This window comes from Marmota flaviventris, chromosome 10 (assembly GCF_047511675.1).
Source record: "Marmota flaviventris isolate mMarFla1 chromosome 10, mMarFla1.hap1, whole genome shotgun sequence".
NCBI classification, from domain to species: Eukaryota; Metazoa; Chordata; class Mammalia; order Rodentia; family Sciuridae; genus Marmota; species Marmota flaviventris.
The window spans coordinates 43,674,344-43,700,905 of record NC_092507.1 but is presented as its reverse complement, the minus strand read 5'-3'; the positions used below and the strand labels follow the sequence as shown (position 1 = coordinate 43,700,905).

Here is a 26,562-nt window from a genome sequence, read left to right as displayed (position 1 = left end):
ATCAAGAAAACAGTCTATTCTCCATCCAGAGATGGGAAGCCTTAAGTCAGAACTCAAAGGGCTGAGATGCTCAAACCACCCCAGGGGCCCTTCCCCATCCAACCGCCAGGGAGAAGTTCAGGGGTGAGCTTGGAGCTTCCTGGACCACCTAGGGGACCCCCTCCATGGACTGGGGAGTCAGACACACCCACTGACTACCCAGCCATGGATAGCTGTCACTCAGCTAACTGAGCCTCAGTTTTCCTATTTGTAAAATGGCCAGAGGAACAGCAACACCTCACTGGGAACCTGTGAAGATGTAGTGAGAATACACATGTGAAGTCCCCGCAGGATGCCTAGCATGTGACAATGCTCTGCACAAGTCAGGATCATTGTGACTAGAGTTCTGTGACTGAGATGCATGAACTTAGGGAAGTCACTAAGTATGTCTAGCTCAGGCCCTTAGCTGCAAAATAGGACTCTATGGGATATGTTTCATAGAGAGAGTATCTATGGCTCTCATGACTGCAAATTGGCACATGCCCTTGGGCTTATCTGCTGGGCATCCCCAAAGGGGAGGGCAAGTGGCACATTCTGGGTGGTACAGTGGAGTCCCTGTGCTGGCCAAGGGCTCCAGCCACCTGACTGGGTTCCTTGTCTCACTGCAAAGCCACCCTGCACACAAGCGTGCTCTTCTGTGGGGAGCTGCCACATAGCCTTAGCCTTGATGGATGAGAATATGGAGATGTGGCAAGCCAGTCACGGGCTGTGTGTGTGTGAACTATGAGCATTGAGCGCACCAAGTGGACTGAACCAACATTGCCCCTGTTTGGACAGGCCTCGCTCTGGTCTTTTTGCTTGCTCTGCCATGATCTCCACACAGCTCATGACACGGGTGTGGCCTTCCTAAATGTCAGACAATCTGCTGACAACAGACATCACGAAGCTATAGACTCAACCCCCTGAAACCTGACCCCTTGCCTCATTTGAATGGTTTCTTCCCAGTAAAAGGGTTCAGCATTTGCTCCTTGCTCTCTCTTTCCATGGACCCCTAAGGTCAGAGGAGCTGTCACAAGGCCCAAAGAAGAAGGTATTTCTCTGTCTCTGTGTGTTATTTCATGCAGCCCAGTTCACCTGGAGTGACTTTGAGTGTTTAGCTGTGAGAGTCAGGTCCTAGCCCTGTTCTCTCCTGTACCTAAACCTTCAGTGACTCCCTAGTATAAAATTGAGTATCAATTCTTGAGCTAGTTATTCCAGATGGCTCCCCTCTGTCCCAAAACCCTCCTTGGAACACTGATGCTCCATTCAAATGGAACACTTCAGCTATCTCCCAACTAGAGGGCCATCATCCCTCACTCCCATACAAGCTCCCCATCTATAACTTCCTGCTACCCTCCTGGGCATGTTTGTGACCATGGCCCATGAATAAGTATCTATACCAGAGAATGTATTTTAAATCAGTGAGTGATGACAATCATAACAACAGCTAGAGATTCAAGATGGCAGGCTAGAGGAAGGCTGCATTCCTAGTTGTTCTGTGGCTCAGGATTTAAGCAGCAGAAATACTGCTTCTCTGAGAGTGGAAGAAAGGGGATTTCACTAAACCTCAATATTTGATAGAGTGACTTACAGACTCAGAAATTTGGATATTAAACAAAGAAGAAGAGTACATTGAAGCCAAATCAGTTGCAGCAGCAGTAGCACCAATAGAAAACCGGATCAGTGGAGAGGGAGGGAGAATTCTGAGAAACACAATGGACAAATTCAGTATGGAAAAACCTGAGATCAGAAAAGCAGACTGACCTTAGCTAATTCAGAGGCTGCACTGTGCACTGGTGCTTGAAAAGAGCTCTCTGTTTACCAACTGGCCACAGAGAGCTAAGGTGGTGCCATCTTGAGGCAGCCATGTTTGCAGAAACCTTGCAGGAGACAGGAGATCAGAGCAAACACTGCCTCACTGCCCTGGCAAGCACTTACCATGTGGCCTAGAGTGTACCTAGCAGAATGGGAACAAAACAGGAACAGAAAATATTTTACCAAGGGTACTCAAGTCAGAAAAGTGAAAGGGAGCCCAACTCCCTTCCCCTTTGAGTCTGGTGGCTCACGTGACCAGCTGATGTGGGTTGGGAATTTGAACAGGCAGGTGTGAATGTACTCAGGGACTAGGCCTGGGAAGCCTGGGAAGGGTGTATTTGTGAGAAGCAAAGGGGTAAAGGATTGGCTCCCTTGCCCCATGAGTAGAATCCTTGGGAGGCTCCTGAGATCCAGATTCCCAGAAGAGATTGACAACTGCCAGGCCCTGGAATTGTGTTCGTCTAATCTCTCCTGCCAGAACTCCACTTAGAGCTCTTCAGTGGCCCTCCTGGGAACATACCAATCTGGTCTGTGCAGACAAAACTCCAACTGATAGTGCCATTCCATCCTACCTTATACTGGAGAGAAGGGAAGCTGAGAATTATTTGAATCGGGTTTAGTCTTAGGCTACTCTAACTGGCAGCATCCTGAGCAACACAAAAAGAGGAAGGGGAGCTCTTACTCCACTCTCAGTACGTAGCTCAAGAAGAAAGAGAAAGAAAAACAGTCAGGCATAGACAGGGACCATCTATTCTCGTTGACTATTTTGACCAGTAAGACAATACCTTCATTTTCCATTAAGAATCTTTTCTCTCTCTCTCTCTCTCTCTCTCTCTCTCTCTCTCTCTCTCTCATTTTGTCATTTTGTTTTATTTTGTTTTGTGTTTGTGTGTTGTTTCTTCTGTGCTGATTGGTATATGGACATATATTCATATACATATTTGAGTCTTGTTTCTCATTTTTAGCATATTTTTATTTTAGTTATTTTTCTTTGCCTTGCACTTTGATGGTTAGGGTTTTTGCTTAGCATGTTTTGGTTTGGTTTTTTATTGTTTTCGTTTGTTTGTTTCTCGTTTCTCCTTGCATCTTCTGCTAACAGCCAAATTCTATTGTCTCTCACTCTACTTCGTTACCTCTATTTTTTCTCCTCCTTGCTTTCCTCCATCACCTGCTACATCTCTTCTGCATTCTCTTTGTTCACTTTTTTGAATTGTAAAATCTTCTCTACTTTCTTATCACATTTTCTTTTCTCTTAATTAACTGTATTCTTACCATTGTTTAGCACTAATTGGTTTACATATCCCTGCCACCAGCATTAATGCTGTTGCAATTATACTGCTATGGCTGACATAGTTGACACCTATTGTTTAGTTTAAAGACAGATATAATTCATGGTTACTTATTGTTTTTGCTGTTGGCAACTGCTGATGCCACCATTTCTGGGTTTTCATAGCAATTAATACAGTAGATGTCTTAGTAGGAACTGGGTATTTATTTTAATGCTGTATATTGTTGGCATTAGTTATTGCTATTGTTTTTCACCTCTAAACTGTGAAATGTTGGGAAACTATGGGGACACTACAAGTTCACAGGGTGAAGACTCTACTGATGAACTAAACTCAAACAAAAGACAGTATACCTTGCTCCACACACATATCGATGACACTTAATGTTCAGCTATACTTTAACACAAAGAACAGAAGAGATAAAAACCCAAACTAACATCCAGGTCCAAGTAGAAATGGCTAGGGGTCAAGCCCAGAGTCACACATATGAACACCCATTGTTATAGAAAAAACAGATAAAAATAAAGGCTGTGGATACTGCACCTCCAAGGGGGTCTCAATCTAGATCCTCTAGGACACTGTGGCAGGTGAAGACTGTGCCCTAAAAAGGCCCACACATAAGAGTGGAAGAGAAATAACTCCAAACATAAATATAAACCCCACACAGGAATACAACAAATATGAAAATATAAGCTAACACCTCCTAAATTTCATAATTCACCAGACAATGACCCCAAAAATATTAAAGTGGATGAAATATCAAATAAGAATTTTTTTAAAAAATTCATTATCAAAGTTATCAATGAATTCCAAGAGAACACAGAAAAACAACTGAATGAATTAAGAAAGTCAGTACAGAATATGAATGACAAATTCAATAAAGAGATAGAAATGTTGAAAAAGAACCAAACAGAAACCATGGAAATGAAAGACACAATAAATTAAAGAAAATGTTCAGTGGAAAGTCTCTCTAACAGAGGAGCCCATGCTGAAGACAGAATCTCAGAGCTGGAAGACGAAGTGCCCAGCTTTGAACATTCAGACCATATAAATAATAAATAAATAAATAGCCCTGACCAGAACATACAAGAACTTTGGGATAACATAAAGAGACCAAATTTAAGAACTGAGGAGGGCTGTGAGATGTGGGTTAATGAAATGGATAAACTCTTCAGGGAAATGATACAGAAAAGTATCTAAGCCTTCAGAATGAGATGGACATCCAGATACAGGAGGCATTCAGATTCCCAAATACACAAGACAAAAAAGAACCTCTCCATGACAAATGGTAATTAAAATACCTAATAGGATGAACAAGGATGGAATTTTAAAAGCCTCAAGAGAAAAACATCAGTTCTCAATTAGAGGCAAGCCAACCAGAATCACTTCTGATATCTCAGCACAAACTGCAAGCCAGGAGGGCTTGGAACAATGTGTTCCAAGTCCTAAAAGAAAACAACTGTCAGCCAAGACTGCTACATCCAGCAAAGTTATCCTTCAGAAATAAAGATGAAATAAGAGCCCTCCAAGATAACCAGAAAATAAAATAATTCATGACAACTAAACCAGCACTACAGAACTTACTTAAATACTTCACATAGAAGAAATAAAAAAATAAACCTCAGAGTTCACAATTGACAAATCTCATTTGAGAACTAGCTAAACAAATGAAAAATAGGATCAAACTAAGCATTACAAATAAATCAAAATGGTAAAAATTAACATCCATCTGTAATAACATTGAATATAAATGTTCTTGATTCTCCAATTAAAAGATATAGGGTGGCAGAAAGGATTAATAAACAAGATCCAGCTATTTGTTGTGTGCAAGAGACACCCTTACAGGCAAAGACAGTCACAGGGTGAAAGTAAAAATGATGGAAACTGATTCATGATGCAAATGGAGCCTCAAAACAAACAAACAGAAGTAGCTATTCTCATATCTGATAAAGCAGATTTCACACCAAAATTAATCACAAGAGACAAAGAAGACCACTCATATTAGTAAGAGGAACAATCCAACAAGAAGATATAACAAAAATAAATAATATTTTTTAAGCATGGGTGCAATTAATTACCAAAAAAACAAAAAACACTGCTCAAAGCTTCAGATAGACCCCCGTAAAATAATACTGGGTGATTTCAACACACTTCTCTCACCATTAGACAGGTCATCAAGACAAACTCAGCAAAGACTCCTTGGATCTGAAAAATCTTATAAATCAAATGAACCTAACAAACATCTATAGCATATTTTATCCCACAATAGCTGAATACATTTTCTTCTCAGTGGCCCATGGAGCCTTCTCCAAAAGAGACCACATTTTAGGGCATCAAGCAAATCTTGATAAATACGAAAAAAAATTAAATTTAATTACTTGTATCTTATCAGATCATAATTGTATGAGATTAGAAATCAACATGACAAACCCTAGAGAATCTATATAAACCATGGAGATTGAGCAATACTCTTTTGAATGATGAATGGGTGACAGAAGAAATCAAGGGAGAAATTTAAAAATTCTTAGACTCAAGGGACTGGTGAGGGAAAGAATAGAAGCACTATATTAGACAATAGGGAACAGAAGGAATAGTGTGGAGATAAGCAAAGAAAAGAAAGTGGAATGAATCACACATAATTTTCCCATGTACAGATATGAAAACAACAGTGTACATCCTTAAGAATGTACACTACCATGTGCATCCATAAGAATGGGACTCTAACTAGAATAACATATATTCCATGCTTGGATAATTATATTAAAATGGATTCTGATGTTATATATAACTAAAAAGAACCAATAAAAAAATTCTTAGACTCAACATACCAGAATCTGTGGGACACTATGAAGGCAGTTCTAAGAGGAAAGTTTATAGCTATGAGTGCCTACATAAGAAAATCAGAAAGATCCCAAATAAACAACTTAATGATGCATCCCAAGGCCCTTGAAAAAGAAGAACAAAGCAATTCCAAAATCAGCAGAAGGAAGGAAATAATTAAGGTGAGAGTTCAATTCAAAGATATTGAAAAAGAAAAAGCAATACAAAGGATCAAAAAATTGGTTCTTTGAAAAGATAAACAAGATTGATTTAAAACAACAACAACAAAAAAAAAATGACGTGCCCTCAACCAAACTAACTAAAAGAAAAAGAAAGAAAATCCAAATTAATAAAATTATAAATGAAATGGAGAAGTCACCACAGACATCTAGGAGATCATTAGATCATTATTTTGAAAATTTATACTCCAATAAATTGGAAAACCTAGAAGAAGTGGATACATTTCTAGACAAATACACTCTCCCAAAACTGAATCAAGAGGACACAGAAAACCTAAACAGATCAATAAATTATAATTAGATACAAGCAGTAATAAAAAGACAAAACAAAGAAAAGCCCAGGACCAGATGGATTCTCAGCTGAATTCCACCAAGACTTTAAAGAAGAACTAATGACATACTCCTCATATCAACGCATGAAATAGAAAGCAATAGTATATATCCAGATTCGTTCTATGAAGCCAGTATACATTCATACCAAAACCAAATGAATCTGAACACATCAAGGAAAGAAAACCACCAATATCCCTGATGAATCTTCAAGAAATACATTAGCAAAACATGTTCACCAACATATTAAAAAGATTGTACATCATGATGTACAAGCTGGTGTTATTCCAGAGATGCAAGGATTGTTTAATATAGGCAAATCAATAAATGTAATGTAATTCATCACATAAACAGAATTAAAAACCAAAAAAACATCACTTGGACATCTCACAGATGCAGAGAAAGTCTTTGAAAAAATTAATCGCCCACTCATGATGAAAAAACTGAAGAAATTAGGGATAGAGGGAACATGGCCTAACATCATTAAAGGCCATATATGAAAAACCCAAAGCAAACCTCCAATAAATGGGGAAAAACTGAAAGCATTTCTGTTATAGTTTGGATGTGATGTGTCCCCCAAAGCTCATGTGTGCCGCAGTCTGGCTGGACACAAAATAACCGAGCCGCCACACAGCCTTGTAGGTTCAAAACAGGAACTCCTTTATTCTCACACTCCGGCGAATGCCACGCACACCGCCTTCTCCGGGGACACACCACACCAATCGGAAATCCCTCCTCCTGCACTTCCCCAACCAATGGGAACTCTCCAGAAATCCCCACGAGAACTCCAAAGTAACAGGCCAAGAAAAACAACAGGGGTCTAATATACAATTGAATACACAGCTTAACATACCATTATCATCTCAATGGCTTGCTGGCATCACCTCTCAACCACTCCATTCTGACAAAAATGCCATGCGTCATTCCGACTCAGCTATGGCTCTCAGCACATGTGGGAGACAATTCAAGAAGGTTTAGAGGAGAAATCACTGGGTTATGAGAGCTTTAACCCATTAGTTGAATCAATCCCCTTATGGGAATTAATTGAGTGGTAACTACAGACAGGTAGGGTGTGGCTGGAGGAGCTGGGTCATTAGCAGGTGCCTTTGAAGCTTATATTTTGTATCTGGCCAGTGGAGACACTCTGCTTCCTGATAATCATGTGAGCTGCTTCCCTCCACTACACTCTTCTGCCATGATATTCTGCCTCACCTTGTGTAAGGGTCCAGCGAACGTCGGAGGAAGAGACCACCAAGAGACCAGCTCATGCAACAGCAAAAGGGGATTTATTGAGGATCCAATCCAGCGTGCTGGGGCTCCAGGCTCACTCAACAAGGGAGAGTGGCCCAGAGCCCCGAGCAGAGGTTAAGCAGTGCTTAAGTACACTTTTTGGGGAGGGCAGGGGCTTTGCATACATCAGAACAAATCATCATGAGGCGCGGGAAAATCAAACAACACTCTCAAACTTGATTAGCACATTCATTGGCGGGAACAGGTCGGGCAGGAAGGGGGGGTACATTCAAACTGATTGGTTTAGGCCCTGAGATGCCTACGTGCCAAGCTGCACAGGGTCCTAGGTTATTAAACAACTAGATGGTCAGGGGGAATATTTACTGGGCAGTCCCGGGAATTGTTTTAACAGCTACAGGAATTTCAGGTTTTGGGGGTGTAGCATAGGAACTTAACAATACCTGGTCCTTTACATTTTAACTCAGGCTTTGCAGCTTAGAAACTTTACAATACCCGGGTTTTTTTACACTTTAACTTCAATTTCTTTTACTCTTACACTTGGACCCGAAAGAATGGAGTCGGCTGTCTATGGACTGAGACCTGTGAAACCATGGGCTCTTATATAAACTTTTCCTACTCTAAAGTTGTTCTGGTTTGGTCTTTTAGTTGCAGTAGCAAAAAAAAAAAAAGATGACTAAAACAGAAATCAGTACCAAGAGTGGGGTCATTGCTTTAACTAAACTGACCGAGTGGTTCAGAAGCTTTTTGGAATTGGTTGGAAGAATTTTGAGATGTGTAACAGTGCAAGCTGGAAATGCTTTAGATTGTTTTAAGCAGAGCTTAATGGCTGATAGTGGTGGGAACTCAGAAGACCAGCATGCCAATAGGAAGACAGGGCTCATGAGGTTTTAAAGGAAAAGGAGGGCACTATCAGCAATTGGACTAAAGGCTTGTTATGTTCTGGCTAAGTTATCTGCATCTTGCCTATAAACATCTTGCCTATAAACCTTAAACTTTGGGTGGGGCTGATTTTAAAAGTGATGGACTTCTTAATCTGGCAGAAGAAATATCTATGCAGAATAGCATTCAGGCAGTGGCATGGATATTGCTGCAGCTTTAAATCAAGTTTTTTGTGATATTCAGGAGCAGAAATATTTGAAAAACTTGTATTTGAAAGAAGGGAGCAAAACTGGTGCTTAGGAAGTTACAGTTATTAAAGACATTACTGCCATTAAAGAAACACTAAAGACTGCCCAGAGACGACAGGGAAGATGGCTTAAGGGCATTTCAGGAATTGGTAAGATCCTATCCATCTCAGACTCAAGGAAGTAAAAGTAAAACATCTCTTGGGAAGAGACCAGTGGTGTACCCTTCTTGCACAAGGAAGTTTTTCAACATGCTCAGCTACCCAGACACTCAGAGGCTGCTACAGCCAGTGTCCTTGGAGGCTCAAGATGGCAGCGACCTTGGTGTCAACCACATAGTCCTGGTTCTGCAGGAATGCAAGATGATGGAGTTAGGAGGTTACGGAGGCTTCCATCAAGATTTCAAAGGAAGGCCTGGGAGGCCAGACAGAGTACAGCAGTGTCAGAAATTGACCAGAGACAAGCCAACAGAAAAGCCACTTGGGCTGCAACCAACATGGCTGCAGGAGCAAGTCCTTTGAACAGAACATCTCCATGCCATGTGTCCCAGATGCTGGACATGAAGCTACAGGACTTGTTTTCCCAGCTGGATTTCAGTCTTGCTTTGGTCCCATCCTTCTTTCTATGCCCCTATTTTTCGGCATGGAAATGTTTATTCTGTACCTGTATCTATTGTATACTTGTAAGTAGCTTTTGATTTATACAGGAGTTCATGATGCAAGCTTGTCCTGAGTCTCAGAGGAGACTGTGGATTTGAACTTTTAGGCAATCTTGGAACTGTTCAGACTATGGGAACTCTTGGAAATGGACAAAATGTATTTTGCATTGTGAGATGGTCGTGGGCTTTTGGGGTCAGAGGTGGGGAATGTTATGGTTTGGATAAGATATCTCCCAAAAGCTCCTATGTGAGAAAATGCAAGAAGGTGTAGAGGAGAAATGATTAAGTTATGAGAGTCTTAACCCAATCATTGAATTAATCCCAAGTGCAGATTAACTGAGTGGTAACTGAAAGTGGGTAGGTTGTGTCTGGAGGAGGTGGGTCACTGGGGGTGTGCCTTTGGGTTATATATTTTATACCTGTCAAGTGGAGCCTTTCTCTCTGCTTTCTGTGTGAGCTGCTTCCCTCCACCACTATCCTACCATGATTTTCTACCTCTCCTTGAGCTCTGAGGAATTGAGCAGGCCTTCTATAGATGGAGACCTCTGAAACCGTGAGTCTCCAAATAAACTTTTCCTACTCTGCAGTTGTTCTTGTCAGGTCTTTTAGTTACAGCAGGGAAAAAGCTAACTAAAACATAATACATGGGGAAAAACTGAAAGTATTTCCTTTAAAATCTGGGATTAACAGGATGTCCACTCCTGTTTAATATAGTGCTAGAAATTCTAGCCAGAGCAATTAGGCAAGAGAAAAAAAAGAAAATGGATTTTATAAAAGGAAAGAAAGAAGTCAAATTATCACTTTTTGCAAATGATATGATCCTACACGTAGAAGATTCAAAGAACTCCACCAAAAGACTGCTGCAGCTAATTAACAAATTTGACAAAGGAGCCACTTACAAAATCAACATACAAAAATCAATAGCTTTCCTATATATAAACAAAGAATCTGCTGAGAAAGAAATGAAGAAAATAATTCTATTCCCAAACACCTCAAAAAAAAAAAAAAAAACCACAAAAAAAAAACTAGAAATAAATCCAAACAAGGAGACAAAACACCTCTGTAATGAAGACTACAAAACATTGAAGGAAGAAATTAAAGAAGACCTCAGAAGATGGAAAACGTTCCATGTTCATGAATAGGAAGAAATAATATTGTTAAAATGGCCACACAACCAAAAGCACGATACAGATTCAATGTAATCCCCATCAAAGTACCAATGACATTCTTCACAGAACTTGAAAAAACAGTCCTAAAATTCATTTGGCAGAATAAATATGACCTAAAAGAGCCAAAGCAATTCTAAGCCACAAAAAGCAATGCTGGAGGTATCACAATACCTGACTTCAAATTATACCAAAGAGCTATAATGACAAAAACTACATGGTACTGTCATAAAAACAGTCACATAGACCAATGGTACAGAAGAGAAGATACAGAGACAAACCCACACATCTACAGTCATCTTGATCCTTGACAAAATTGCCAAAAACATGCCTTGGAGAAAAGCCAGCCTTTTTAACAAATGGCAAACTGGTTATCCATGTGCAGAAGAATGAAACTAAGCCCTTATACCCCACACAAAAATCATAATGGATCACAGACCTAGGAACTAGATCAGAAACTATGCAACTCCTAGAAGAAATCTTAGGGCCAACATTCCAGCGTTTAGGCACAGGCAACAATCCTCTCCATAGGATCCCCTACAGCTCAGGAGATAATGCCAGGAGTTAGTAAATGAAGTGACATCAAGTTAAAAAGCTTATGCACAGCAAAGGAAACAATTAGAAATGCAAAGAGAGAACCTACAGAGTGGGAGAAAATCTTCCTTGGCTACTCTTCTGACAGAGGATTAATTATCTAGAATATACAAAGAACTCAAAAAACTTCACCAAAAGGTCACATAACCAAATTAATAAACAAATAAATTAACTAAACAGACATTTCTCGAAAGAAGAAATACAAATGGCCAACAAATACATGAAAAAATGTTCTACATCATCAACAATTAGGGCAATGCAAATCAAAACTACACTGAGATTTCATCTCACACCAGTCAGAATGGCAGTCATCAAGAACACAAATAATAATAAATGCTGGACAGGATGTGGAGAAAAGGGAACACTCTTACACTGTTGGTGGGGCTGTAAATTAGTACAACCTCCATGGAAATCAATATGGAGTTTCCTCAAAAGGCTAGGCATGGAACCACCCTACAACCCAGCTGTCCCACTCCTCGGTATTTATCCTGAAGAATCAAAGCCATCATGTATAGTGACCCATGCATAGCCATGTTTATAGCAGCACAATTCACAAGAGCCCAACTATGGAACCAGCCTAGGTGTCCATCATTGTCTGAATGGATAAAGAAAATGTGATGTATATGCACACAATGGAGTTTTATTCAGCCATAAAGAAAAATGACACCATGGCATTTGTAGGAAAATGGAAGGAACTAGAGGCCATCATCGTAAGTGAAATAAGTCAAACTCAGAAGGTTAAGGGTGGAATGTTTTCTCTCATATGTGGAAGCTAGAGAGGAAGAAGGAAAAGAAAGTCAGGGGTGGATCTCCTAAAAATCAAAGGGAGATCAGTAAAGGGCATTGTTATTGTTCCATTGCTACATTGTGTGCATGTATGATGTGTGACAACAAATCCCATCATTATGTACAACTATAAGGCACCAATTAAAAATGTGAAAAGAAACCATAATAACAACAGCGGGAATGTATACAATCCCAGCATCAGGCTCAGTGCATAGCACCCATCCTCTCCAATTTATGAGAAAAGTTTAGCACAAAGCTGTTGATTTACTTGCCCAACTATTGAGCAGGAGAGTGGAATTCTCAGGTTCATTCCAGGCCCCGGAGCCTGCTCTACCCTGCACCTGCTGCCCTGGGCTGCCTTGGTGAAGGGCACACAGAGCTTCAGGCCCCTGTTCCAAATGCCACCCTTCTCATCACAGACATGGAGGTAGGTGTTACCCTCTTATGCAGAGGAAAGCTGAAACAGAGAGAGTGGCCTGCCGGGGTCACACTGTGAAGGTGGCAGAAGGGGAGTTTGCAAGTAGCACTCAGGCTCCAGAGGTCTGACCATTCGTACTCCTGAGGACCATGCAGAGGTTGGCCATGTCAGGAGACAGGGACTCTTCCTCACCCCAAGGCAGGGCCCCGCCTCCTACCTGTGAGGACTTGGCCCTCTTGGTGGCAGTGGACACGGGTCTCCTTATCCGCCCTGGCTGGAGGAGCTGTGTGGACACTGCAGTTGGACTGGGGTAGCAGGCAGCACCTGGCAACGGCGTAGACACCCTCACCTCCAAAAGAGTTAAGGGCCAGACAGACATGCCGGCTCCCTCGGGTCTGAGGACCAAAGACAGAAACAGGAACCCACTTTACAAATAGCCTGGGAAACACCAGATGCTGGGGCCAGAAGGCATCGAACCCAAGCACCCAGTCCAAGCCCTTGAAGTCCTCAACACATTCTGGTTCCCACTCCTCTGGGGACAAGGAGCTCACTCCTGCCAGAGGCAGGCTCTTCTGCCAATGGACAGCTGTGTGTTTTATAAAGTTCTTCCAGAAACTGACCGTGACCTCAAAATGAAGATACATGAAATCTAAGACACTGACACAAGGACCCACCCCTCTCCCTTAACCCACCTGGCCCCTAAGCCAGCACTCACAGCCAACCAATCTCCTGGGCCACAAGTGCCTAGTGACCCCCACCCTCCCAGCCAGGCACAGCCCTGCCCTCCAAACACAGTGGTAAGAGTTCATGTGTCACCCCTGAAGCATCCGCACCGATCCATTTGCAGGATGGAGATTCCTCAACTCCTAGAACCAGGGACCCTCTGGGTAAATGGGCCCTGGGGATGCTGGGTCCAGGGAAGTCACTGTCCTCCCCTGCACCAGGCGGGCCCAGGATGTCCTGCACTCTTCCAGGAAGCCCTCTAGGTATGTGCACCAGCAGCCCCCCACCCCTGCACTGGTCAACACTTTTCAACCAGCAGGTGGAGACTGGGGTCCAGTCACTAGGGCTGGGGGCTGATCAGGTCCTAGAAGTGAGAACCCTGCTTCCCATGAAAACACACACACACACACACAGAGGGGTAAGGTCACCTCGATGTGCTCGCCCCGCCGCTTCCCGCTGCTGGAGAAACTGGAGCAGCCCAGCAGCTCCTCGCCTGGGGCACAGTGGGCCACGGCTGTGGCTGTCCGCGTGGGCCCTGAGTGTGCCGACCACACCGTCCTGCAGTACAGCTGTCCTCCTGCAACAAGACCCAGGGTGAGGGAGTGGTTCAGGGATGGAGGAGCATCCACCAGGGGGTGCTAGAAAAAGCTTTAGTTCATGGGAGGTGGGGGGTGGGCTGAAAGAACACATTGAACTTCTCCCATAAAACCCCCTATAAAAATATTGCAAAGCCTTATCCAAGTCCAGTCCCCTCTCGAGGTGGCACATTCCTCCTTGCAGACACCAAACAGAGGGGAGACTTGCCAAGGTCACACAGGCCTCTCAGTCCCAGGCCAGACTCTGCCCATCCTGCCATCTTGCTTACCTGCTGAATGGGTGCTGGGGGGCAGTGCAGCCACCAGGTTAGGAGTCAGTACCCGCTGGTCCTCAGGGAACCAGGCCTTGTTGATGACATCTTTAGCAGAGAAGCGGATCAGTCTCTGCCTCAGCTTGGCCAGGGTCAGCTCGGGCTCAGCTGTCAGCATCATGGCCACAATGCCTGGTGGGGGGGGGGTGCGGAGGAGGAGATATCGTGGTCTGGCCTTCCTTCCCAGCCAGGCACTCCTGCTAGGGTGCACATGCACAGACAGACACAAAAACAACCAAGCTGTTCTTCCTGAAGTTAAGCCACCTGCAATCCCCGGCTTAGTGAAATCAGGCAGATGATCTGCTTGTCTGCCGCTGGGTCTTGGTGATTGATGTTCAGGAGAACTTCTGTGCATCCACGAAACCATAAATCAAATGTCCCTTCTCCAAGAAGCCTTCCCTGACCCCTCAGGCTGTACAGGTGCCTCCTCTGGGTTCCCTCTGACAGAGCTCTGAATACTTTGTGTTCCTTTTGTTTATCATCTGCCTAACCTATTAGACTGAGTGTTCTTGAGGGCACTGTTACAGTTTGGATTTTTTCTTTCTTTCTTTCTTCTTTTTTTTCGGGGGAGGTGGTGGGTAGAACTAGGGATCAAACCCAAGGCTTGGCACATACTAGCAAGCACTCTGCCATTCCTGGCCCTCTTTTAAATTTTTTATTTTGGAATAAGGTCTCACTAAGTTGCCCAGGCTGGCCTAGAACTTGAGATCCTCCAGCCTCAGTCTCCTGAGTAACTGGGATTTCAGATTGTGCACTACCATGTCTAGTCATTATGGTTTGGATCTGGAATGTCCCCCAAAGGCTCATGTATTGAAGGCTTGGCTCCCAATGCAGCAGTGTTCAGAGGTGGGGGCTGTGGAGAGGACTCTAATCTCATCAGTGGATTAATCCATTGGTAGCTGAAGGGACTCTTGCGAGGTGATAGAAATTGTAAGTAGTAGGGCATGGTTGGAGAAAATCAGTCACTGGGAGCATGCCTTGGAAGGGTGCATCTTGTCCCCAGCTCCTTCTATCTTTGCTTCCTGGTGGCCATGAATTGAGAAGCTTTGCTCCAGTACACCTTTCTACCATGAAGTCCTGCCTCACCTCAAGCCCAGGACAGTGGAGCTGGCCAACCATGAACTGAAATCTCGGAAACCATGCACCAAAAACAAATCTTTCCTCCTCTAAGGTTTTTTTGTTTGTGTTTGTTTTTAAAGATGTTTGTCACAACAATGAAAAACTGACTAACATGCTGGACTAGGCTTGGAATGTTCCCAAAAGCCCAAATGTTCAAGGTTGGGTTTCCAACCTGTGGAAATATTGGAAGGTGGTGGAACCTTTAGGAGAGGGGACCTAGTGGAAATAAGTCACTGGGCGCATGACCTTAAAGGGGATATTGGAACCCTGGCCTCTTCTTGTCTCTCTCCAGTCACTATGAGCAACTTGTTCCACCACACACTCTCCACCAGGATGTTCTGCCTCACCAAAGACCCAGAGAAAATGAGGCCAAGACTATGGCCTGAAACCATGAGTTGAAATAGAACTTTCCTCCTTTAAGTTGATCACCCAAGTGTTTTGTCACAGTAATAGGAAGCCAGCTAACACAGGCCCCTCAGGTCTTCCTCGTGTTTGGTCCTCCAACACAGAGCCTGGCACTCAGAGGTCCTAACACAGAGCCTACCTGCCTGCCCAAGGGGCTGTTAGCATCATGGTCGCCAGGATGACAGGGGGTGACTCACCAGCCACATGGGCAGCAGCCTGTGATGTCCCACTCTGTGACACAAAGCAAGTGCTACAGTCACTGGAGGCACCAATAATGTCCTCTCCCGGGGCAAAGAGGTCCACGCAGCGGCCAAAGTTGGTCCCCAAGGTCCCCAGGGTCATTGGCTGGTCCTGGGCATTGGTGGCCCCAACTGTGATGACCTGGAAAGATGAGGAGTTGGGTGAAAGAGAAAAGGGTCAACCATATGCCCAGCATCATTCCTGATGCCTCTGTGGAACTTTCATCCTGGTGGGGAGACGGACGGTAAACAGGAAACCGCCCCATGCCCTTTGGCAATTATAAACCTTATGGGGAAATCCAGCGCAGTAAGGCGGAGATACTGTGCTGGGTTTTAGGCAATTTTGAATTCAGCACCTGGGGAAGGCTCTGCTGGGCTAGAGAAGGCCCAGGTCATACTACCAGGACTATACCTGCACCACCCCCCAGGCCCCATGCCAGACCATGAAGCCCCCCAAGCGGAACAAGAGTCCTTCCCTTTGGTATCCCCAGCACCCAGACAGCCTGACACATGGTGGGTGTCCTGCAAGTGCTACTCAGATGAAGGACAAGGTGCCCCCCCAACACTGTCAGCTCCTCCAGAGGAGCAGAAGTGTTCACATGCTCCCCTGCCTGGAACAGGCCTGTAATAGCAACAGACACACAGCAGGGCTCAGGACATTCCTCACATGAGTGGCTTTGGACCTTCCATGGCTCCCAATCTCATTAGCCTTGCAAAGGGGGTCAGTCATGAAGGCTTGGGGCAGGGGCTTTGGGGAGGCATGGCCAGTGGGGAGGCCTTGGGGGTGCTGGACAGGAGAAAGGGGTGGGTTGGCTTGTGCTTTAGGTGGAGCCCCAGGGCCCTCATAGGGTAGCCTGGGAGGGAAAGCAGGGGAAGGTGGGAGAAGCCTGAGGAAGCCATTCTGTCCACCCCAGGGAAGAAGAGAGGAGCCCCAGGTCCTTGGGAGGAGGAAAGGGGCAGGACATTCAGAAAACTTTCAGGCAGAAAATGGCCAGGAGAGGACAGGGGGTGTGGCTACATGGGGAGGGAGAGTTGGGGTGCTGCTCCTTCCAGACTCTGGCACAGCAGAGGTGCAGCCCCCTCCCTGGCTTCTGCACTCAGGGGCTGACAACTTCCTCCAAAGCTGCAGCAGCTCAGCCTCCAGCAACACCCCGGGGCCTGCCTGCTTCCCCTCCTTCCTGGGGGGCAGCCGCATTGGCACCTACCTCTGGAGCTGAGGCTGGGGAGTAAAGGCAGGCGTCGTCCCGGAAGTTGCCCGCAGCCGCCACCAGCACCGCTCCAGTCCTTGCCAGGTGCCGGCAGGCAGCATTGAGGACCCGGCTGTAGCCACCCACTAGGGGCAGCAGCACCACCAGCGGTCCCACGGGCTGGGCCAGCTGGCTTTTCCGAATAAACTCCAGGCCTGAGAGAACAAAGCCCAGTCACCTCCTGGGGAGGTGTGCTTGCCCCCTGCACCTCCTTCCCACAGGGGCACAGGATGATGTTTCATTTTGTGTCACCTTTGTGCCCTGAGTTTGGCACAAAGTTTGATCCTGAGTTTGATCACGCTCCAGTCTAAATGCTGCTGTGAAGGCAGTTTTTTTATATGACTGACATCTAAGCCATTTATTTGTTTACTTTGAGCAGATGACCGCCAGCCTATAGGAAGACCCCCTCCAATTTGTTAGAAGACGGTCAGAAAAGACTGAGTGAGGTCTCTGGAAGGAGGGCAGAGCTCATAGGCACAGACAGGCTCCTGAGCCACACAGCCTCTCAAACAGGCTGGGGCTCCCTCTGCCAGCTGAGAGCCAGTGGGGGTCAAGCCACTGCCCAGAGCCAGCCCTTTCTCCAGTGAGATCACGGACTCTAGCTGTGTCACCCGAGCAAGGCACCCGTCTCTGGCGGGTTGGACAAATGGTTTAACAGGTGTCACATGCCAGTCTCAGGGCCTGCTATATGAAGTCCTTTGCTCAGTATGTGGGCTCAACAGGATGATGGCGAGCCAGAGCCCCCCAGGCTCAGGAGGTCAGTCATGAAGGCTTGGGGCAGGGGCTTAGAGTGTTAGCTCTCGGCTAGATGTCCTAGATGCCACCAGGTGGACTGGATGAAGGAAGCTGCCAGAGTCTGGAAAAGGCCCCGTCATTTCCTCCACCAAGTCTGCCTGGCCAGGGTGACCTGCCGGGCCTGCCTAGTCAGTCATGGAAGCCAGTGAGGGAAGCAAGCGGAAGATGGAGAAAGCTTGTTTCGATTACCTCAGGGTTCATCTGAATCCAAGATAAAGTGACAACTCCAATTTCACAGGAGTTGGAAAGGCAGACAGTGAGGAATCGTGGGAAGAGCACCCGCTTGGCGGAGCCTCTGCCCTCTTGACCTCAGTGACCTCCATTTGCACTTGTGGCCTCGGGGCCCTGCCCTCTCTAACACTCTGGACCTCCATGGCGGAGGTGGCCTCAGCCTTCTCAGTCAGGGAAATTAGTGCTCTCTGGCTTAACCTACCCCCTCCCACACCAGGTCCAGATGGAGAGAGACCAGTGCTGTCAAGGGCTGCCACTCACCTATGAGGGTGCTGCTGACAGTGCCCCTCCCCTGGCAGTTGAGCACACGCAGGCTGCGCAGGTTGGCGCCCTTGGCCACACCAGCATCCCGGCCGCTGACCACCCCTGCCAGGTGAGTGCCGTGGCTGTCGCACTTGCTAGCCTGCTCAACCAACACAAGGACCACGTGAGAAAGCCCACCCAGCCCATGATACATCAGTGGTGGGTGGAAAGACTGACACCCTCTCCCCACACCCAATAGTAAAGAAGGGACAGTGGCTGCTGGGTTATGCAGACACAATGCTCCAGGGAGGGGGTGGTCCCCACCAGCTCCAGGAGGGGAGTGAGAGATGGGGGCAGCCTTCCCACCTGAGGGTCATGCTCACCTGTCTGTGGAAGCGTGTCCCATCCTCCTCAGGTACATTCTCAAAGTCGGTGACAGTGACCCTGCCCTCGATTTCCCGGTGGCTGCTCTGGATGCTGGTGTCCAAGAGATAAACCTCCACCAGGCCACCTCCATCTTTCCAAGGCAGCGTTTGTGGGAGAGGATACCCATGAGGTCAATGTTATAACTACTGCACACAAACTGTCTACCACATCCCAAGTCCTGCTGTAAGCACCGTGAATACATAAATTCGTTTAACCTTACAAAAATTCAGGCTATGTGCTGTTAAGTCTTTATTTTATAAGACGGATGCAGTAAGGCATAGAAAGGCATAGAACTGTCCAAGGCCAAGTAGCTGGCAAATGACAGAGACAGGAAGTGAACCAAGGTCTCTGACTCCATAACACTAACAAAAAGGGCATTCAAAAAACAATAAATATGATAGTGTAAATAAACCAAGCCCATATTTATAGCCTTTGAAAGGTCACTGATCCAGTTGAAGAGTTCAAGAAGAAAAGCAGGCCCACCTGAGCTGGCCAGCTCATGTCACTGAGGAAACGGAGGTTGGGAGAGGCTGCGTGAGTCTGGGCCTCTTGGCACCAGGTCTGTGCATTCTCTGTTACGACCTTCTTCTAAGGCTGCCATGGTGACCCACTGAAAATGCTTCATTTTCAATGTGACATGATGTCACATCTCATGACAGGACCAAAATGTGTATTAGTTATGTAGAGCTGCTGTAACAAATTACCCCAAACCCAGTGGCTTACAATAGACATTCTGTCACAGATACAGAGGCCAGAAGTTCAAGACCAAGGGGTTGACCAGGCCATACTCCCTGCAAAGGCAATAGGGAGCCTCTTTCAATTCCTAGTGGCTACTAGCATTCCTTGGCTTGTGGCCACATCCCTCCAGTCTCTGCCATCACTCCACACGGCCTCCTCTTCTGTATGTCTCAACTGTCCTTCTGCCTTTTTTACAAGGAAAGGCACTGGATTGAGAAATTTCTGGACAGTCCAGGATGATCTCATCTCAATATCCTTAATTACATCTACTTAGACCTTTATTCCAAATAAGGTCACATTCACAGGCTCTGAGTGTGTGTATCATTCAGTCTGTGTCAGAGCATCTCAGTGGCTTCTCTGAGATCCCACACTAATTTCAATCAAGGTCAGCCCCCCTCCTCTGTCTTCTCACCATACAATACCACACTGCCAGAGCTGGGCTTGCCCCAGCTGTCATCTCTCCATCCTCTATGCTACTGTCCACTGTACCCTGTGGCAGGAGGAGACTGTAGAGAAGAAACCTCTCTCATCTATGCCTCTAGTTTGTAGTATTTGGAGACAGCATCCTTTGAAGCTTATTCAGGAGCACAGCCTTCCCTCATTCCTGCTTGGCTGGGGCCTCTCTGCCCTCTGGCTCTTGGGTGTGGACCTGGGATCCCGGGGGCCTTAGGACTCACCTGGAGAGGTGCACCTGGGTGGCAGGCAGCTCCTCCTGCAAAACCAACCTGGCACTTTCCACTACAGTCTGCCCAGACCAGGCCCCCACCTCTGCAGCGGCCACCCATGTCAGGTGCTCCATCTCCTCACCCTCTACCTTGTGCACAACCCCTGACCTGTCACAAGGACAGCAACTCAGAAGCCACTGCACCTTTCAGTTCCCAAAGCATTGGTACATGCTTCACCTCACTGGAGCCTCACAACAACCCTGAGAGGAGGACAGGGACAGGTTACTGTGCCCATTTTACAGATCAGGAAAAAGAGACTCAGAGAGGGAAGCAGCTCCCAAAGACCTGCAATTATCAGAGAAGGGGTGGAAGCTGTGCTCACCCCGAGATCTGAAGCCTCACTCCGTGTTGCACGGACTCTCCACAGAGCTCAACCTCAGGCTATGGGCACCTCAAACTCAACAAGGTCCAACTAGAACTGATCTCCTCCCCTAAGCAGGTGCGTTTACAGCCTTCCCCAACTCAGTGTCCCCCATGGGGCCCTGTCACGACCCAGGCCATTCTTCTTGGCCTCTCCTCCTCGCCCTTCATAGGCAGGCTGCACCAGGCAGAAGGAAGCATGGCTGCAAGACCTGCAGGGGATGTGGCATGGCCCACACAGGGAGACCCAGACAGTCTAATGGAGCTGAAGGCAGGATGCGCAGGTGAGGAGACCGAGAGCTAGGTGGGGGCAGTCCAGACGGGGCCATGTCTGTCCCACTCAGAGGTCTGATCCTGTCTGCAGGGCTGGGCATTCAGACACCATGAGTCATGGTCAGACGTAGCCTTTCCCAAGACAAGTGTAGCCTTGGAGAGGAGAGGTGAACAAGAGCTTCTAGAAGGTGAGATAGCATCGCTTAAGGAAAAACACCTGCATTCTGGGTGGAGGAAGAGAAAGCAAGAGGGAGCTATTGGAACCAGAGCAGAAGAGGTCAGCAGAGTATGCTGAGTCCCAAGCCTCTGAGAAGAAGAGAGACCACAACAGAGCAAGGGCATTCGCACAGGGTGCGGAGGGCCAGGCACAACAGGGGTCTTACGGGGGGCTTTTTGTTCCGTGGCCTGGTAGTGTGCAGGGATGATCCGCTCCAGGTTCCACGGGATGCTCTGGGCAAACACAGAGGAATCTTCCTCGATGTATTCAACATGGGGCAACCTCAGGGCCTGCAGAAGACACAGGTCAGGGGACTCTGCTTCAGAGCCATTTGGCCAGCACCACCTGATCAAACCTGTCCCCATGTCATTTTATACAAGCCCTTTTATATGCTTTTTAAAAAATATTTTTTAGTTGCCAATGGAGTTCTTACTTTATTTATTTATTTATCTAAGGATCGAACCCAGGGCCTCACACATGCCAGGCAAGTGCTCTGAGCCACAACCCCAGTCCCCTTTTATATGCTTTTATGAAATGGTTGAGGCTCCAGCAAATGTCCCAGGGCCTTGTCCCTATAGGGGACAAGTAGTAGATACTTCAGCACAAAGGCCTCCAGCCAGCAGACTGTCAGGTTGGACACCAGCTAACCCACATAGAAGCCAACTCCTAGCTATCTGCGTGGTCCTTTATGAACCTTGGAATCCTCATTTCAAATTCAGATGGACTGGGGATAGCCAGGCTTCTGAGGCATCTACCCATTGAGCCAGCAATCATGGGGCTTGGTACCAGTGGTACACTTGGTATATACTCAGTAATTACTTGTGTCTCCCCCTGATTTTTAGCAATGGGCACACTAGTGTCGATGCTCAACATGCAAGTGGCATCCAGCCCCTTCAGAAAGTGCCATGCCCAGAGAGGGTGACTCACCAGGTCCAGCAGGTCACTGCTCATCTTCACCAGGAAGCCAGGAAAGAGGTCGTGGAAGAGATGCAGGACCTTAGTGAGGTAGCCCCGGCGGGCGGCCTGGGCCTGCAGATGTCGGGCCACACGCTCCGTCTGCCATCGGTGGCTTTCCTCCCCCAGCACCACCACATAGGTGCCCGGCAACCTCCAGGCATCCTGGCCCCAAGCAAGGAAGGGTAACATTAATAACATTAAAATCCCCCAAATCTCCTTCTGCTCGACTGAGCTACCCTTTATCTTTATGCTATCAGAGCCCCACTCCCTCCCCCCCCCCTCATTTTGCTCTAGCCAAAAAGGTTTCATTCAATCCTTGCTTTTCTGAGTCTGGCTTAATTCATTTAGCATGACATTCTCCAGTTCCATCCATTTACTAGCAAATGCCATAATTCCATTCATCTATAAAGCACCAGTTAAAAAAAAATACCAACAAGCCCTGCCCTAACCTTATCCCCCTCTGTTTACAAATTAGGATTATGTCAAAAGAATCACAATGGAGTGTAGTAAACTATAAACAGAATTTACCAAATTAGGACTGAAAAGCAAAACCCACATACAAGCCAACTCTTAGCATTATCATAGTTTATACACTTCAGAGTTTGTCAGGCACAAAGGGGAACTGTGGGGTACACTCAACAACAAAGTCTCTTCTGTAACCTCTCTAGGGACAACCCAGGCCTGGTCATTCCTGGTAGCCCTGCCCAAAGGCCAGCCACTCCCAGAAGCCTTCCCAGTCACACTCCCTCCCTAGTACCCCTGTCAGAAAAAAATCACTTCCTCCCCATCCTAGTACCTCCATGACTCCCCTTCAGAGGCAGTGCAAAAGAGAATATCCACGGGCTTTGGAGCCAGAAAAATGTGGACCTGAATCCCATCTCCAAGGTTTACTGGCTGTGTGGCCATGAGCAAGTCACTCAACCTTTCTGAGCCTCCAATGTCTCCTCTGTATTACAAGAACCACAATACCTATGGAACAGGCCTGCTGTCAAGGCCAAGAAAGAAGTTTGTATAATGCAGGCAGAAGGCTGCAGAATGTCAGAGATTTGTTTGGTCTTGCTCTTGCCGGATATAACTTGTCTCAAGCAGACACACCTGCAAGCTTCCATGGTTCACCACAGACTGATGAATAAAGTTCAGTCTCCATGTCCTCCCTGGCCACTCTGTCTCAACGTACCTCTGCAGCCTGCCGCCTGCATCTCTGTCTATGCACTCTAGCAGAGGAGAGTCCACAGCCCTTCATTCAAAGTTTTAGGACCAGAAGGGTCTCAAGAATCAGAATTCATTTGGATTTAAAAGTCAGTAATGGGTAACCAGGGAGCCAGCTCCGAGGAGTCTGCACCTTCTTCTATACAGTCAAATGTAGCATCTGTGCACAAGTGGAATCAACAAAGATCATGAATAATCTCGTGTCAGGTTCAGGCTAGGATGTACCACTGAATAGATTGCAAAATGCCTTTTGCTTTCAGAGATGAAAGGCAGAAAAGAACCCAGAAAGTCTGTCAAAGGAAAGATTTTTTAAAAGTGAGGTGGCAGGAGATAAATGACAATGTCACAGCTAAGATCAACCAGCTTTGGAAGTAAAACCTGGGGAGGAAGCAAAGAGCAGGACGGACAGGAGGAGAGACGGCTCAGGATGCTCCAGTATCGAGGCCTGTGGGGAACACTTTTCTGAAAATAAAGCAAATGGGACATCCAAGGGACCTTTAAAAAGTTTTGAAGCTATGTGACTCTAGTTAACAATAATAAATGGCATATCTCAAAATAGCTAGAAGAGAGGATCTGGAATTTTTTCACCACAAATAAATGCTAAATGTTTGATCATTGCACTTTACCTACGAGTACCCACATATCACATTGTACCCCTATGAATATGTACAATAACTATGCCAATTAAAAATTCTAAATATATAAAACTAAATCTAAAAAAAAAATACCTATTGTTTTCAGAATGCTTTATACTTCAGGAGATGGAGATGTTACTGCTTCCTTAAGCTCCACTTCTGCCTTTCCCATATCTGGACCTTGTTGATGCGGCTCCCTCCCTTAGAGTAAAATTCTCCTGCCACCTTCATTGTTGAGCTCCTGTTTATGGTCAGAGACCCATGTAAGGTGCTCGCCACTAAATGAAAATGTTGTGAATCAGGAGGACGCTCTGCACAGTTCAACAAGATTTCTCGGAAGCCTCATTCCAACGCACCAGGGAGTTGGTGCACCTCCATTCCGGGCCTCGGTTTCTCAGGATGAAAATAAAGGATAGGCCTAAAATCCTTTTGTCTGCCAAAAGCATTTTCATTTTAAATTCTATTCCCATGAAATATTCATTGCATGGAAGAAAAAGTGAACTTCACAAAGTAGCTTTTCCAAACTTCCCCCAGGGAAGAAACAGCCTCAAGCATGTGGCCAGGTGGTTGTCCAGCCTCCTTTCACTGGCCTCCCAAGATGGGGTACTCACTCCTGCCGGAACAGTTATTTGGGGGTAGGAGAGACCACAGCCTCAGGATATTCTCTACAGGTGAAAGGATCAGGGGGAAAGAAGAGGGTGCTGGGAACTGAATGAAGGCCAGACACTATGCCAGCACACAGAAGAGCAGGCCAGGCAGCTTTGAGCACAGAACCCTCATTTGCCCACCACCCACCAACCCAGCTGTGCATGGAGGGTGTGGCCAGGTCACACTGCAACCAGGAACATAACTACCTGCATCAAGTAACTGCTTCTGGTTCTTACATCCAGGAGTCATTCAGGGGTCACCAGAATTCCTTTCCCTTCATCCCTTTCAGAAAGGATTGTCATTTCCCCTTTAATAGAGGCTCAAGTTTAAGCACTTTGCCAAGCTCCATACAGCTAGAGAGAAGCAGCCAAGGATAACCCCACGTCTGATTCAAAGCTCAGGTAACATTACTTCAGCCGAACCCTCGAAAGGTTATAACAGCCCCACCCTAGGCAGGAGCTTCCTACAAAACAGGCCAAGGGCAAGCAAAAGTTCAGGAACCTGCCACGCCCACCCTAGGAGACCAGCATCTGCCTGCAGGACTCAGCTCCAGGGTCCTGGCTGCCTGGCGCACCAGCCGCCGAGGTCCCCAGTACTGAAAGCCCTTCCTCTACCCAAAGATCCCGTCAACCTCGAGAATAATGCGACCAGTTCCTCTTCAGTTTGTTCTTTTCTTTAGCTGAAAAAAATGTGCCTCAGTTGGACTTCTAAGGCACCAAGGACTTGCCTCCCGCCCCCATCCTCCATCCCTATATAAATGATGCCCTCTCCCCAGTACCCTCAACACTCTCCTCCGGGGAGACTCCCAGAACCAAGTCAGAACGCACAGGAATAAGCCTGCTTCCTCTGCACCCCGGGCCATTCTAAGCGCGCTGCGGTGTTGACTCCTTCACCCCTTGGAGCTGCACGGCCGACCTCGTGGCTGACAGTCCCCCGCATCCACGCTACCCTTCCACCGCATCGTGCAGCCGCACGCTCCAGCGCGTTCCCAAGCGCTGCCAGTGCTCTTTCGCCAACTACCTACCCTGTCCTCCCTAGACCGCGCCAAGCCATCACAGGACCAGCAGAAGACTCTCTGAGACCTTCACTCCAGCCCCTCCCTTACACTGGGAAACTGAGCAGGAGAAGAAGCGGCATCCCCACAGGTCCCGGTGGCAAGTTCGCCACCGCCTCCCACCCCAGCGCCCGCACCTTGGCGCAACGGTGGAAGGTGGCAGTGGCCATGTGCGGGGCCGATTCGGCTGGGCCGTCCTCCTCCGAGGGAAAGGCGAGTACCAGCTCCTCATAGTCGCCGTCCTCGTCCTCCTGGGCATGGGCGTTCGCGGGGCTCAGGAGCAGTAGCAGCAGTACCAGCGATGGCAGCGGCCACCGTGGCCGCGTAGAGCTGCTGGTGCCCATCAGGGCGATTTGCGTTCCAACTGCTGGAGACCCAAGAGACCGCATCCTCTTCTTGGAAGGAGGAAGGACGTGAGTGAGCGGGAGCTCAGGACCCAGCTGGGCCAAGCGCGCCAAGAGTGCTGGGGCTCGCGGCTGTCACTTCCCGCCCGGGCAGTCGGAGTCTGGCTGCAGGGATCCCTCCCACAGGCTTGGACCCAGAGGGGAGTGGCGTTGAGACTGCCTGAAGCCACGGGTGCCTCGACGTCGGGGAGGAAACTTTCTGGGGTGTGGGTGCTTGACGCCCCGGTCCAGGAGATCACGCCACCGGAGCCCCATCGGACGATCCTATCTGATTAAACATTAACGGAGCCCGAAGACTGGAGGATCAGGTTTCGGCCTCGCCCTCCCCAAACAGCGTCACTTTACGCTCATAGGGAGTAAAAGACAATCCCAAATCCTAATTGGGCTGAAAGCTGGGCCTGCGCTCGGAGTTGTCCCGTCTCTGCCTCTCACCCTGCGCCCTGCCAGAGATGCCAGACTCCGAGTTCTGTCGGCCCACCTCGCTAGTGTTTCCGGGGTCTCC

General features: G+C 47.1%; 1 protein-coding gene across 6 annotated transcripts in view; it reads right to left on the bottom strand.

Annotated features, from left to right (window-relative positions):
• The window catches only part of Pcsk9 (proprotein convertase subtilisin/kexin type 9), a 28,329-nt gene extending 2,321 nt beyond the window's left edge, over positions 1–26,008 (bottom strand). Inside the window, exons 1-10 of one of the 6 annotated variants that reach the window (XM_071617881.1) lie at positions 25,794–26,008; positions 22,081–22,272; positions 21,320–21,443; positions 18,798–18,931; positions 18,433–18,577; positions 17,104–17,300; positions 15,857–16,040; positions 14,094–14,267; positions 13,657–13,805; positions 12,723–12,900 (exon numbers count right to left, since the gene is read on the bottom strand). In XM_071617881.1, coding sequence (XP_071473982.1) covers positions 12,723–12,900; positions 13,657–13,805; positions 14,094–14,267; positions 15,857–16,040; positions 17,104–17,300; positions 18,433–18,577; positions 18,798–18,931; positions 21,320–21,443; positions 22,081–22,272; positions 25,794–26,000 — 1,684 coding nt within the window. In that variant the 5' untranslated portion in view covers positions 26,001–26,008. Of the gene's footprint in view, positions 1–12,722; positions 12,961–13,656; positions 13,806–14,093; positions 14,268–15,856; positions 16,041–17,103; positions 17,301–18,432; positions 18,578–18,797; positions 18,932–21,319; positions 21,444–22,080; positions 22,273–25,793 lie in introns of all 6 variants that reach the window. The other 5 variants (XM_071617879.1, XM_027945023.2, XM_071617882.1 and 2 more) reach the window with 5 other exon arrangements.
• Positions 26,009–26,562: the final 554 nt, after the last annotated feature.